General features: G+C 37.0%; 1 protein-coding gene across 3 annotated transcripts in view; it reads right to left on the bottom strand.

The window, feature by feature from the left end:
- The window catches only part of LOC306667847 (transcription termination factor 2-like), a 37,728-nt gene extending 25,063 nt beyond the window's left edge, over positions 1-12,665 (bottom strand). For 2 of the 3 annotated variants that reach the window (XM_079150630.1, XM_079150631.1), the window contains exons 1-5: positions 12,518-12,665; positions 12,325-12,427; positions 10,017-10,103; positions 1,934-2,000; positions 159-1,076 (exon numbers count right to left, since the gene is read on the bottom strand). In XM_079150630.1, the coding sequence (XP_079006756.1) occupies positions 159-1,076; positions 1,934-2,000; positions 10,017-10,103; positions 12,325-12,427; positions 12,518-12,644 (1,302 nt within the window). In that variant the 5' untranslated portion in view covers positions 12,645-12,665. Of the gene's footprint in view, positions 1-158; positions 1,077-1,933; positions 2,001-10,016; positions 10,104-12,177; positions 12,428-12,517 lie in introns of all 3 variants that reach the window. The other variant, XM_079150632.1, reaches the window with a different exon arrangement.
- Positions 12,666-16,195: the final 3,530 nt, after the last annotated feature.

Genomic DNA, 16,195 nt, shown 5'->3' with positions numbered 1-16,195 from the left:
ACTAGCCCTGAAAATATAAGGATAGGAAAAGGCTAAAACTTAACATCCACTTATAAAACCTTCCCAACCAACATACTGAACTCTTCTGTAAGGGTCCCCTAGGTACCCACAGCAAGCGATGTTCTGACCATAGAAATGAAGCACAAGTCAAGAGTTACCTTCTTTTGTTTCAGTTGTGTTGTAAGGTACACTCGCTGAGCAGCTGAGTCAGAGGATTCTTCCTTCTTGGAAACATTTGAAGCAGCAGATAATTTTCTTTGCATACTTTGAACAGGGAGTTGAAGGTTCTCTGTTTTCTGTGAATTCATAGTCAAGTCAAAGAGTAGGGGGCTTCCTGGTGTACAGGAAACATCATCTTCCTCACTTTCACCACTGCTGAAGGCAGCATGGCGCCCCTCTCCCAGGGAAAGCCCTGGTGCTGCTTGTCCTTTAGGAGCAGGTCCCTGGGTCTCAGAGGGCGCCTGGAAGTGTCCCTTGGGCAGCCTTTTCTGGAAGGTCTGCATGCCCGAGCCATCCTTTGCCTTTGCTTCTTTAGCCTCCAAGTTCTTGATGTGCCCCTTGCTGAGGGCCTCCCCTTTCTGGGGCTGACTTACTGGGTTCTGACCATGAAACTTATGAGGCAAAAGTTGGGTTTCCTTTTCTCTTGAAGATTCTGATTTGTTTTGGACATCTTTACTCTCACCATCTGACTTCTGAGGAGATGCAGATGGTCCTCTCAGTTCATTCCCTAGGTGCTGTCTGGATGTAATTCCTTTAGTTTCCTCTGTTCTCTGCTCTTGCTGCTTCTCTTGAACTTCAGATTGCTTTTTCTTTATCACTAGACCAGAGGAGAGCTCTTTCTCCATCCAGCAGTTAGATTCGGGCTTTTGATCCAAGGGCTGATCTCCCTTTTCCCTTGACTTCTTACCAGCCATATTTTCCTCCCCTTCCCCTTTGACAAACTGTTTCCAGAGAGCTGGTTTTTGATTCTTGTCAAGCACTTTGAATGGGTTTCTTGGCAGGCTGGAAGGATGAGGAAATGGCTCAGATGCATACCGAGAATTATTGGTTATAGGATGTTCTTTAGAATTAGGATCCTAAGGACAATGAAAATAATTAATCATAATATAAAATATTAATATAACCATCTTATTTAGAATGTCTTTGTCAGAGGAAATGGAAATAGTAACAGTAAAAGCAATAAAAGCAGTTCAATATTTCTAAACACTTCTGCATCTAAATAATAATAGATGCCAAACTCACAAAGAATAGTTTCTTAACTTTCAACTCATGGTTCCTTCTCTGTCCATAATCATGCTTTTCCAGGCCCTGAGGGGAAGTAGGGACTAAAGCAAAGTGTTTTTTACAATCACAATAGTCACAAGTTATACTTTTCAGTAAAACCTATTCTCTCAAGATGAACTTTTCCCCAACCTAAACACTGTCCTGCTATGCTAACTTTGATTTTGGCTTTCTGAAGGTTTACTTGGAAGAATCCAGAATCATATGTTCAAGCCATATCTCTGCTAAACAAGTTTCACTGCCTCTCTAAACCTAGTTCCCCTAGATATCTGTAGGACCTCTCCTAGTTTTAACATTCTAGAAGTTTATGAAATTATACTTAGCCTATCCCAATATCAAGTAGGTACCGATTTGTAAGAAAACAGGGAAGTTAGCCAAGAAACTCTAATCTCTTTTCTAAATAGGAGAATACTAATTGTATTTAAAAACCCTTGAAAATATTTAAGTGAAAGAGGAGGCAAATAATTAAATTTTGAGTATAACAAATGGTCCTTTGAATTAAGAGTCCCTCTGGGTCTACCTTGCTTAAAGTCTTTCAGAGACAGTTTGACGATAAGCAACCAGTTAGTAAGACTTCAGGGTCTTTTCAGTCAACACCATGTATTAAACAGTCTTAACATATGAGTTTTGAAAACATACAAATAATCCCTACCTGCCATGGAATACTTCCACACCAGTGTTTTCCCTCTGCCTTGCTTCTAGTGCATCGGAAGAATAATCTAATGAAGTATAAAACATAAGTAATTACAACTACAAAAATTCTTAAAATAAGAGATGAGTTTATTTTTAATCCAAAAAAACATCTAGCAACTATTTGATCCTGGTTTTGGGAGATCAATTGAAACCAATCATTCTTATATACACATAAAAAAGCATAGGATATTTTTAAGGGCTAGGAAAGCAAAGATGACCTGGTAACCAGAGAAAGCAGACAGTTTTATTCTTTTTACTCTATAAACAATGACTGAAAGGGAGACACTGATCAACAATAGCTGCCAAAATCAGAAAAAGATAACCAGACACTGTGTGTGCTGGGAGACCACAATACTACCTAAAAATATACGCTACAAAAACAAAAACAAAAATAAAACAAAAAGCCCAACAAACTAAAAACAAACCCAAATGAGATCAAACTTACAGATCCAATCACCAACTCACAGAAAATACAAACAGAAGAACATGTAAAACTAAATCATCAGGGAATAGAATGTGCGTAGTCTTGACACTGGGAAAAAACTATAGGATCTGATTCCTTCAACAAATTACAATGTATTTTCTCATTATTCCCAACTATGCTTTGTCCTTTGTATATAATGATTAATAATGATATTATTATTAATGATTTATAATGATAAATAAAGTAGAACCAACTGATTTTTTTTCATTACCAAAAATGATTCCTAAAAACTATGAATCAGTTAAGAGGTTTAAAAGTACATATTTGTTTAAATAGGTAATATACTCAAACAAAAGCATAAAAGGCAGGGAAAAGCTTGCTTCTTCCATACTTTATCTTCCCCAATCACCTCCCGTCCAATATGTAATCATTCTTATCTTTCTATTCACCTTACCAGAGATATTCAAATCCATAGTGAAGTAAAAATTATTTTTTCACCTTTATTTTTATTTTTACAGACTGCATTTTGATTCATTGAACACAAATTATTACAATTATTAAAAATCATTAAATTTAAATAAATAGCTCATATGTATATGCAAATATTCAAACATATGAAAAAATTTGAAGCCTGAAAATACCTCTGGTCCCAATCATTTCAAAAAGGTATAATCAATCTGTACTAAATATTTTTCTTTTTGTTTTTTTACTTGATATACCTTACAAATTCTTCTGTAAGAATGTATATATGAAGAGTTTCCTCATTCATCTATCTATATGAATCTATCTATTCATCTATCTATTTTTTTTACAACTGAAGTTTTCCACTTCGTGATATTATATCATTGTTAATTGAACCCCTCCTCATGGACAATGAAATCTTACTGAAAGGATTTCATCAATAGGATCTACTTTAAAGCTCAATAATGTAAACTTTCAGAGAAAGAAGAAAATACATATTGAGCACCTATGTGCTGGGCACATTCCTAAAGTGCTTTACTTACATTCTTAATTAAGTAATCTAGCAAAGTAAAACTTTTTAATTAATTTAATTAATCCAGATTAATTAATCTAGACAGGTTTCTCTATTTTTAGGATTAAAAAAACTGCCATTATCAGGGAATGCCTGTTATCTCAGCTACTCACAAAGCTGAAGCAGAAGGATTGCAAGTTTGAGGCCAGACTGGGCAATTTAGTGAGGCCTTATCTCAAAAAAACAAACAAACAAAAAAAGAAACAAAAAACAAAAACAAAAACAAAGAAAAAGAAAAGATTAAAAAGGGCTGGGGATGTAGCTCAGTAACAGAGCACCCTGGGTTCAATCTCCAGTATTGCAAATTGTAAATCCACGAAGACGACAGTAGAAAAGTGGAAATATATTCTCACAGAGAAAGCAAATATTGATTCTAATTAAGGAACAGCTTAATTTCTGCAGTGTATTAATTATTTTTCAGGACAGAGGTTATTAGCAATAATGATGAAAAAACCAGCTAGAGGAAACTAGACCTCTTCAATCGTATTCCTCACCCGAAGATAAACCCTCCTTTCTGATTAAAGGTAACTGTCCAACCCAGCACAGCACTGCCAAACATATTCACTTCAGCAAGGCAGAGTCTCTCAAGCTCCACAAACCTCTTCCAGTGCTACCACACAATTAGCTCTGCACCATCAGACACTGTACTGGATTGTTCCCTATGGCAGTTTCCTCTTCTGTGAAGTAGAAAAAATAACAGTACCTATGCCTTCTGGTCAGTTTGAAGATTAAAAGCATTAATAAATGTAAAGGTAAATCATAAGTTCACTCTTGCCAATCATTTTGGTTATTTCTTATACACATTTCTGCTTATGTTGTTCTGCCTACAACACTTCTTTGTCCTTTTCTCTATGAAAATTTTAAAGGTGACTCACAATCTAGCTCAAATCTCAATTCTTCCATGTTCTCAGTGAACTTCTGAACAGGTTATTGGTCTTAGAGTCACATCTGAACACATTCAATTTAGTGCTCTAATAGGCAGGTGGACTGCTTTCCATCTTGCTATGTCTAATGCTTATCCCAACTGTGTCAAAGGACCCTTAGGGGTAGAGTCCACATCTTTACATGCTTCATCACTAGAAAAACACAAAGCTGGATTTTTATCTCATTCTTTTACACTAAAATTCAAGATAGAACAAAAATGCAAAAAACGGACCTCTTAAGTATTTGAAGAAGGAAACAGAGATGAATGTTTTTGTAACCCCCTAAAGTGAAAAAGGCTTTTCTAAGATGACATAAAACTGTAAAGATGAGAGATAAAGAATTTAGTAATTTTAACTACATAAATGTTTTAAAGTTCCATATGGCAAAAATACTATAAGGAAAATAATATGTAATGGCAACGAGAAAAAGTAATTGCCATAAACATATCACAAAGGGCTGATATTCCATACAAACAAGACTACTTCACATGTGCATGATACTCTACACCACCCAGTAGGTCCTGACTTTATGGGTGGGGTTCTTGATGGCTGGTGGCGCTGAGGGCCTTTGCAGGGATCTGGCTCATGCACAATTGCTTTTCTATCATCACTCTACCTATTATATCAGGGCTAGATAGTCTGCAGCTCAATTTTACCCAATCACCAATAACACAAGGAGTTTTGCAGACATGCAGGCATTATTAAAAGTAAAATATTCTGAATATCCACTACAACCAGCTATTTAAAGTATTAAAATGTGTTTTACCTGTTTGTAGACAAAGGAATATTTCCATCTCTTTTGATCCCATGTCTTTGAAAATAACAGTAGATAGAGAAAAGAGAGAGAACCTGAACTTGGGAGCTTGATGACAAGGTCCAACAGGGTGTGCCATATGTCAAGGCAAAAGTTCTTCCCTGTGGTTTTCTGAGTCTATTCTATTTTTCCTTATTATCTCTACACAGATTGCCATGTCTGAAGATCTAGTCAAATGGTGGTGAGTGATGCCATCTGGCGTTTAAATCAAAGAACTACACACAAATGCAGCTATGCCACAGGGTACAGAAAACAGGCATCTTAGCCTTGGCTTACCCCCTACTCCGTTCCTTTGTTGCACTTGTCTCCTGGCTTTGTTAACCCCAGCATAATCTACATAATGATATTAACCCAAGGTTATAAAACACTCAAGTTCTTGAACAGAAAACTCAGTTTGTAAGAAGGAAAGGAAGCTCTTCTCAAGATCCTTCTCAAAAGTCCTGGCTTAATGCCCTTTTTGTTTGCTAAGGAAACCATCATTTATGTTTTTATTTATTTCTGCTTAAATTCTTTTTTTTTTTTATTTTTTTTTATTTTATTTTTTTTACTTTATTGTAAACAAATGGGATACATGTTGCCTCTCTGTTTGTACATGGCGCAAAGGCATACCATTTGTGTAATCATAAATCCACATATAGTAATGTTGTTTGATTCATTCTGTTATTTTTTCCCCTTCCCCCCACCCCTCCCACCCCTCTTTACCCTCTATATAGTACTTTCTTCCTCCATACTTGCCCCCCTCCCTAACCCTAACTCTAACCCTAACACTAACCCTTCCCTCCCCCCCATTATGTGTCATCCTCCACTTATTAGCGATATCATTCGTCCCTTGTCTTTTTGAGATTGGCTTATCTCACTTAGCATGATATTCTCCAATTTCATCCATTTGCCTGCAAATGCCATAATTTTGTCATTCTTTATGGCTGAGTAATATTCCATTGTGTTCTTAGCCTGTACTACCTATCAGGGTGCTTGGTGTTTTTTTTGTTTTGTCTTCAATTTGTTGTATATTGAGAACCATATTTTATTTATCCCAACATAATCTTTTTTGGGGAGATGGGAGGTACTGGGCACTTTGTCACTGCGCTACATCTCCAGCCCTTTTCCCTTTTTATTTTTTATTTTGAGACAGGCTCTCACTAAGTTGCTTAGGACCTCGCTAAATTGCTGAGGCTGGCTTTGAACTCATAATCCTCCTGTCTCAGCCTCTGGAGTTGCTGGGATTATAGGTGTGCACCACAGCACCTGGTCCAAAATAATCTTTTAAAATCCTTTTATTCTGGACTTGAGCAAAAAGAAAATATTTAGTGTATTCTTTTTCCTTCTATTGCAACACAACGATTACCTCTCAGCCTTATCTACCTGATACAAGGAGTGTTAATGGCAAATACTCAAGATTCTATCTTCAACCTAGCTCTGTTCAGAGCTGCACATTTACTTTTCTAGCTGATTTCACATACACTTCAGACACAATTAGTCCACAGCTATACCTATTAGCAACACATCCAAATCCTGTACTGATGTTACCTTTCCCTCCTTGTCCCACTTAGTATAAAATCATCTCCCAGAAACCACATCTTAACAACTATTTACTGAGCACTAATAAAGTGCCAAACACCAGACTGAGCACACCACACTTTATCTCTCTGAATATTCAAACCCCAGGGAAGTCAGGGCTGCCTTGATGACTATTCCAGATGAGAACGCAAAGGAAGAAACAAATGGAAATGTCCTACCAGAAAGTGCATCTTATCAACTCTAATTCTCTATACAAATTTTCTCCTGCCTAACTGCACTCAATTTCACTGCCTAACTTCACTGCCATTGCCTCAGTTCAGGCCCATATCTTTCTTTCACTTAGAGAAAGTAGGTATGTTCGGAATCAGCAAGGTTTGAGTCCCAGCAAAGTCACTTCATAACCATGGGGCCTCAATTGCTTTCTATACCTCTCTAGTGGTATTTCCTCATCTGCTTATCAAATAGAACTATTGAAACCTATTGCTCAGATGAATATGAAAGATAAAGAGATAACACACCATGTAGTAGGTATTCAATAGTAACTATTATTTCAGCTCTTTGCTTCCATATATTCACTTATTAATTACCATGGTCCTTTTAATGCAAATTGGAAATCCTTCAGTTGCCTTCTGCCACCTACAACGGTGTTTCTGTATTGTAGTAGATCCCTAGTGGTATGTAAATGATTTTAAATATCAGGAGTACATCCAGATTTCATGTAATAAAGGCATACCAGACCCACTATAATGATGTAAAGATAAAAATCTTTTAAAATTTCACGTATAACAGCATTGAAAAACATAATAAATGAGGAATAAGTTTAACAAAAGGGCATAAAAAACTATAATGAAAATGATTTAACAATGCTAAGAGAAAGTTTTAAGGTTATAAACAAATGTATCATGTTCATGAATTGAAAAATTCATATTTCTGTCTCTTCTTCAAAAATTGATCTATATAGATTCAATGCAATCCCAACAGGATTTTCTGTGAAAATTTAAAATGGTGATCTTACATTTTATATGGAAATACATAGATCCTAGAATAGCCCACACAATCTTGAAAAAGAATAAAGGTGGAAGATTCACACTATTTTTTATCTGATTGTGTAAGAATATGTAAACAGATCAACAGGACAAACTAGCAACCCCAGAAATAGACCATAATTGTGGGTCAACTGATTTTCTATAAAGATGCTAATGATTTCAATAGAGAAAGGAAAATCTTCAAAATGTGGCACTAAAATAACTGGATAACATATAAAAAAGTAAATGAATTTCTACCCAGAGTATACAAAATTAATTTGAGACAGATTATAGATCTAAAAAAAAAAAAAAAAAATCCCCATCTTTGAAAATCTATCTATTGGAGATATTTGTGATTTTGGCATAGGCAAAGATTTTTAGAAAGAAAATAAAAAGCACAAATCATAAAGTGATGATAAACTAGACTTCATAAAAATTAAAACTTGTGTTCTTCAAAAAAAAAAAAAAAGTTAAGAAAAACCAAAGACTGAGAGAAAAAATTCATAATGTCAAAAAACTTGTATAAAGAATAAAGAATTACTACTCCTACTCAATCATGAAAAGACAAATAACAACAGTTTTAAAATAGGCAAAAATCCCAAAAGTTATGCTATATGATTCTATTTATACAGCAAATTTGAAAAGACAAAATTTTAGAAATGGAGAACAGATTTATGGTTCCTGGGGGTTAGGGAGAGAGAAAAAGGAGGGTATGGTTACATAAGCAGAACAGAAGAAATTCTGTGGTGAAGGAACTATTCAGCATTGGGACTGAGGTGATGGATATGTGAAACTACAAAATTATATAAAACTGAACACCTACAAAGTAGTGTAAGTAAAAACTTATCTTTACAAAAAAGATCAGTACATTTTATCAGTGTCAATATCCTGGTTGTTTTATAAATGTTAACTACTGGTGGAAACTGGGTAAAGGCTACAGGGGATCTCTGCATTATTTCTTACAAACTACAAGTGAATTTAAAATCACTCAATGAAAATTTTAATTAAAAATAGGCAAATATTTAAACATATTTCACTGAAGATTTTCTGAAAGTGAGTAAGTGCAAAAAACAAAGATGGCACATTCATAAATGGAATTCAATTTAGTAATAAAAATGAACTATTGTTGGGCACAGTGGCACATAACTGTAATCCCAGTGACTCGGGAGGCTAAGGCAGGAGAATCTCAAATTCAAACCCAGACTCAGCAACTTAGCAAGGCCCTAAGCAACTCAGTGAGACTATGTCTCTAATAAAGTATAAAAAGGGGCTGGGGATGTGGCTTGGTAGCTAAGCACCCTCGAGTTCAATCTCTGGTACCAAGAAAAGAAAAAGAAAAAAAAAAAAAAATGAACTACTGTCACACAATATGAATAAATTTATTCATGTGCTCAGGTGCAAGGGCACATAAAGTATAACTTAATTGATGTGAAGTTCAGAAACATGCAAAACAAATTTCAGATGATGAAAACCAAAACTGATTGCTGAGTGGAAAGGGGTAGAAATAACTAGAATGGAGAAAATGGTAGTTACTGGGATGCTATCTTGAGTTGGAGCTTAGTTTTATGGGTGGGTGCACACATTTCTCAAAACTCAACTAGTTGAACTCAAGACCTATCTTACTACACATGTAAATCAATTAAGGAAACCGTAGTGCACGAAGTACTCCTGTATGTAAAACTTGTGAAGTTGGTACTTTATTGTCTACGTTGGGGTGAGAGAGTCAGAAATCTAAAAAAATACAAATTCTGAATTATCAAATATTATACAAAGACCATCACATCTTAGACTCTGCTTTCCTGGTCAACCTTATGTCCTGAAGTCCCCCTTAAACATCTGCTCAGCTGGGATTGGGGGTGTACTCAGAAGTAGAGTGTGTGCTTAGTATGTGCAAGGCCTTGGATTCAATCCCCCATCACTTCAATAAATAAATCTATACAGACTTCCCTGCCTTTCCCAATTCCTATATAAAGGAAATTATTGAGTTAATATTTGTTAGACCTTTTTACATACTACCTCATTCTATTACCAGAACTAAATGTTGATGATTTAGTGGCTTTTGGTGGGCTGATGCTATTAGCTCCCTTCGAGGTAGAGCTGTCCATCCAGAAAATAATCACAAGTCAGGCTTCTCAGATTAACAAGTCGCTCAACTGTTACAGAGTAACAGCCCAGAAGACACTCGATACATATGAAAATGCTGTTTATTTTTCAACAGTGACTTTTAAAGAACAATCCAAAACTATCTCAGTTGCAACTCTTTGGGATGAAGGGGAATAAAAAGCTGTTCCTTTTGGATACTTACCTGTATTTTTTCTTGCCCTGTGGTACAAACAAACCCTGAAGCTCTACCACAAAGTCCTCGTGCAATAAACAATGAGAAACAGGAATGCTAGATAGGAAAAAAAAAAAAAAGAACATTTTAAGAGACAAGAACTACAGCAACATCCTAAAGTAAATTAAAAAACTAAAACTATTGGTTTAACCAAGAATCCGTACAGAGCCTCTAATGGGTTTGTAAATCCACACATTGCTCTTATCTATGTGCTTTTTTTCTGAGCAAAGGGTCAATTCCATAGCTTCCAATTCTTTCCACTTCCTCAAATAAAGCATGACAATTAATATTTTTCTCTTTTTTTGGGAACTGGGGGTTGAACCCAGGACTGTGAGAATGCAAGGCAGATGCTTTGCCACTGAGCTATATCCCAGTCCTATCTTTTTCTTGAAGACTCAAATGTTTACAATTGCCCTGAGTTATATGATCTCTACACGGCAACACCCACCAAGAATGACTGAAGTCTAAACTTAGTTGTGAGGCCCTACATGAATTTTCCTTAGGTTCTTCCATTAATCTTTATCCTTTAATAACCTATTAGCTGTCATATAGCATTATTTACATGCCTACCTCTAACAATATGCAACTAATTTACTTCTTGTCTGGCATAAACAAACTACTCACTCCTTCCAACTTACTAGGGAAAAAATTAAATATGTATAAAATTAAAGAGTAAACAGGTTTGTGTGACGGTCTAAAGTACTCTCTCCCATGACTAGTGAAATTTTTTGGCCTATACTGTGGTTATTGGACATATTCCAAATATGTCACATTTATCAAATATTTGTCCTCAAGTGAACTAGTACCGTACTAATTTGTAAAGCAGTACATTTGTATAAATGGCATGCTATATAAGAACATATTTCTCTTAATGTAAAACTGAGTCTTATGTCATCATCAACACTAAATCCTGTGAACCTGAACATGCTTTTATCTCTCAAAATCCATGCTGGATACTGAATATAAGAGGCTCAGTATATTTAGAAACTAGAAATAAATAGTAAATAGCCAGGTGTAGTACTGCATGCCTGTAATCCCACAACTTGGAAGGATGAGGCAGAACAATCACAAATCCAAGGTCAGCCTCATCAACTTAGTGAGATCCTGTCTCAAAATAAAAAGGAGTGAGGATGTACCTCAGTGCCCTGGGTTCAATCCCAAAACACCAAAACAAACAGACAAACAAAAATCCAGTAAATTGATATAATGACATGTTGTTGATCTAAGACAGACTGAGTATATTTTATTGATTCCTTCTATCTTAATATTTGACTCTGCTTTACTCAAATACTAAAATCATTTTGTATTAAACTGGCTTCCAGTAATTTCTTTAAGACAACAACAACAACAACAACAAACTTTTTTAGGGGGCTTAAAAAAATATTTTCTGTAAAAATCTGAAAATGTATACAAAGTCTGACTTAGTTTCAAAACAAAACAAAGATACAAATCATGTAATTCATGGAAGGGAAACATGAGAAGTTAAACATGTTAAAAGGATACTTATTTTCTACTACTAATATTTTCTACTACTATTATTCATTATATGCTTTACATGGTAAGAAAATAACTTTACCAAGTTAAACTCAATAGAGGGCAGGAAGAAATGTTTGATGATGTGATAATTTTAAGTTCACTTAAGAAAACGTACGCACCTGGTGTTATAAAACAACTCTCAAGATTAGTATTAACTTTTCTCACTTTCGAGAAGATGCTCAACGTTTTTTTCAAGTCTGTAAACCTGAGTACTGATGTTTCTTTCAGCACTAATCCCTAAAGAAACATATTTCTTTGGATTATCGCTACCACTATTCAGATGCAGAGTCCTACTTTAAAAGGACTGTACATCTCATGACAAGTGTTTTAACTTCAAATATTTAAAAACCAGTACGGCCTAAAACTAGGGCATAACAGGAACAAATTATTTTGTTTGCCCTGACTTCTTGAAAGGAAGTATGAGTGTCTACGCAGAACAGAGTGGTTATGGCCAGACAGGTGACCAGAAACCAAACACTGCACGAGGCTGGAGAGACTGGAAGGATCCAAATAGAGTGGGATCTTTCGTTTTACAAGTGGGGAAACCCAAGACCCAGAGGAAGAAAGTAACCAGCCTCGGATTACCCAAGCACACCCGGCAGAGCCTCGTCCCAAAACGCCCTCATGACTTGGCATTAACAACTACTCTGAGGGGGCCCGCAGAGCCGGACAGCCAGGGACCGGCAGCTCCCCTCGGGAGGCTCGGGCGGACACTGGGAATCCTGCCCAGCTCGAGACCTACTCAGTGGCCCGCACGAAGCCGCACGTGTCTGCTCGGCACACATAGAAGCTCTTTCCTTTATTCGGGCCATCGCGAACGCCGGTTTTCAAAAAGCAGAAGGTCCCTGAGGAGACAAGAAGGTCAGCAACAATTACGCCACGCTAGCTCAAGGGCCGGGACCCGGGGCGGTGGACCTACGCCTCTGGGCTCTTACCATGCTCAGGACACTTAACTACTTCCATAGTGCTCCTTCCCCCGCGCCCACAAAGCCGGGTCCCCAACCACTGCTTCCGCCTTTTACTCCGCCCCCCCCCCACCCCCCGCCGTTCGGAACCAATCATCTTTCACCTCTTGTAGCCGCGACCCCCTCACACACAATTCACGGCCGGGGCCTTGGCGCACACACTGGCGGTTACCTACCAATCATATAACAAATGCGCTCACCTCCAGCCAATCACAGCCGCCCTCAGGCTGGGCGCGCGCCGAAATCAAATACGGAACGAGGGGGCGTGGAGAACCCGGCCTTTGCCGACTGGGGCGTGGCTGAGACTGGAGGGCCTTCCAGGGAAAGGAGACTGAGAAATGCAGATCCTAGAAAAGAGAAAAGCGAGACCGAGGCGCAGGCGACTCTGGTGTAGCACTTAGACCAAGAGGCGGCTCTAGAGGGAGCACAAGTCCAGCTACTGAAGGCCAGAGCTTCGCAGGCGTCTTTGAGTCGGGCCCTCGTGGGCGCTCTGGCCTTGTATTCTACCGCTTGAACTGTAGGGAGCAGTCACTGTAGGCCGAGCCACTGAATATGCGGCCGAGAGCGGCGGGAGCAGGGTGATGGGGACAGTCCTTTACGGCGGCCGCGGTGAATTGTGAAGTCTGTAGTAGCTCAAACGGAAAGACTTCTCAGGGACCCACAACAATCCTTTAAATTTCCTTAGCGCTTTAGACATCAAAAAAGTGCTTGCACATAAAGGTCTCTTCACTCAACAACCTGGTGAGATGTGCAGCATCTAATGGAAGATCCCCCAAAGTTCACCCAAGTTCAGAGTCATTGAGTGGGCGATCTATGGACAGATACACAGGTCTGAATTACAGGGCTAGCGTCCTTTGAGCCACGCAGCTGGCTTTTCTTTTTTCTTTTTCTTTTCCCCCGGTATGGGAATCAAATTAAATCCAGGGCCTTGTCGTGCTAGGCAAGCATTCTACTACTGAGTACAGCCCAAGACCCACACAGCTGCTTTCTGAGTATACTAGACGTTCCTTAGGCCCTCATAGTGTGAAAGCACTGTTTAAGTGGCAAAGTGGAATAGAACTAGCGCAGTTTTTAAATTTAGCGAAGAGTTTACTTGGAATGTTTTATATTATCACACTTTTTCTGTTAGTGTGCTTTTGTATTTTTAAAAAAGCAAAGTTGGAGGAAAGAAAAGGGACTGTATTTGAAATTGTAATCAATTCTATTAGTCAATAAAAATGGAGGAATAGATATGACAGAATTGTTGCAATCGAGATGGCTTCATATTACAGCATTCGAAGACCATATGTCTCAGACATATGGAGTGGCACATGCAACTGTTATGGGGACAGGAGGATGGAAAATCTGTAATGTCTAGGAAATCTGGGCTATATGACAAATGGAAATGTTATGGGGAGTCTAGAAGCAGGAAGACAAGCCTGTGGTATCATTTATTAATTAAGCAGTACTTATTAAATATCTTTTAGTGTGCCCAATGTGGAGTAGTACTTGGGAAATACAAAATTCATGTATTCATACTCACGCAAAGTTTAAAACAAATATTCTAAAGACAAGGAGACAGAACTAGCACATATTGAAAATTTAAATAGCAATATAAAATAGTATTTAAATGTCAAGATGAATGGAGTTAGCAGTAAACTCTGGAGGACTAGAGAAAGAAATGTCTGGGATTTCCAAAGTGGAGTTAGTTCCTCTCTGAAACACCAACTCTGAGATAAGACAGATGCAAAAAAAACAAACAAGTAGAGGCATTATCATTATCCCCAGATTATAATTCTTGTAATTGAGAGATTTTTATGTACATGCTTAATAGATGATATATGGGAACATGTAGACCATAAATACTGGATTTGTAGGAGGAGGAGCATGGTAATTAATTTTCTTGAATAATATTATTTTGAAACAACTAAGACAAAATCAAGACTTCAACTATCACTTTTAAAAAGAAACTCCTACCAAGTTGCTATGGCACACACCTGTAATCCTAATGCCTAGGGAGTCCGAGGCAGAAGACTCACAAGTTCAAAGCTAGACTCGGCAACTTAGGCCTGTCTCAAAAAAATAAAAAGGACTGGGGATGAAGCTCAGTGGTTCAATCCCTGATACCAAAAGAAAACAAAAATGAAGAAGTTCTTCATCTACAAGCAGATATCTCAGGTCCAAGCCCGCAAGAGTACACAACAAATTATAGAAAGGGGGAATATTTCTTCCATAAATTGGAGATGTGATAGTTCAAAATCTTTAGTCCCTGACAGCTTATCTCACCTAGTCATATTTAAAAGAGTGATAAAAGTAACTTGGACATTGAATGAAAGATGATCATAATTGGAGATTTTAGTTAATTTTTATACCTAGTGGTATAAAAAGCATGATTTATACAATATACATGTTTAAATATACATGAGCATACTTGCATTAAGGCTTCTTTTTAATTTGTGAATTTATTTTATTTTTTTATTAATTTTTTTATTTTACAGATTGCATTTTGTATATTTTATTTTTATATTCATAATTAATCTGCAGAAAACTGGAGAAACTTTGGAGAATGTGCTTTGTGGGCCTCTATTTTGAGTAGAGTTGAGAATTTGAGTTTGTTTTTCCTGAAAACTTGATTTTTTTCAAAGTAAATGCTTAGGCTAGGTCTTGGTCTAGTTAGTTTAAATGCATGGGTTAATAATTTAACAAATTCTTTCATTTTGGGTCTGGTCAAATACAAAGTATATGTTGAAATTGTTCTACAACTGGTATGATAATGGCTACACTAAAACTCATAGAACTGTATACTTCAAATAGATTTTGTTTTGTTTTTCTGGGACACTGGAGATTGAATCTTAAGTTGTACACCCACTCCTTTTTATTTTTTATTTTGAGACAGGGTCTTGCTAAGTTGTCCAGATTAGTCTTGAAGTTGTGACCCTCCTGCCTCAACATCCCAAGTAGGTGGAATTGGAGGTATGTGCCATCATGCCAACCCACACAGGTGAATTTGATTATTAAAATCTATACCTCAATAAAATAGTTTTTAAGCATGTGTAAGCAATTCCAAAATGTGTGCATAGAAATTCAAAGCTAAAATTAATAATCTAAATATGTTAACATCCTAAGGAAATATTCTAATGGGTGAAGAAATAAAATAGTAAAAAGCCTTTAATTTTAGATGGTGTTGATTGTTAAGCAGGCTGGTTCTCTGAGCTATGGAATGAACTGTCAGGCTAATGCAAACTCTCAGTTTAATTCTTAGGGAATTGCATTTTCTCAGGTAAGCATTATGCTGACTGACATCTATTAAACTTATCAGACATCCATGAGATATGGTGGCGAGAGGATCATCTGTAACAGTCCCCTCTTGACATCCCTGTCACTATCTATTTTAAAATAATCAGCAATTCCATGTTTCAAATGATTCATAAAAATTTCAGTTGCTATGCAATTTTTGTTCATTATTTTGAAAATTGAATGGTTTAAATGTATTTTCCCAATCAATTTTAAGACAATTTTAAGAATCATTTGGATTGGTGGTGCTAGGGATTAAACCCAGGACCTTGCACCTGCTAGGCAAATGCTGTACCACTGAACTACACCCCCATCCCAACATCTTGTTTTCTGAACATGTGAGATTTTTGATTGTTGCTTTGGAGTAGGGTGAGG

The sequence above is a fragment of the Sciurus vulgaris genome (genome assembly GCF_902686455.1).
Source record: "Sciurus vulgaris genome assembly, chromosome: 1".
NCBI lineage: Eukaryota > Metazoa > Chordata > Mammalia > Rodentia > Sciuridae > Sciurus > Sciurus vulgaris.
The sequence above is the reverse complement of the archived record's forward strand: the minus strand, read 5'-3'. Positions and strand labels throughout refer to the sequence as shown.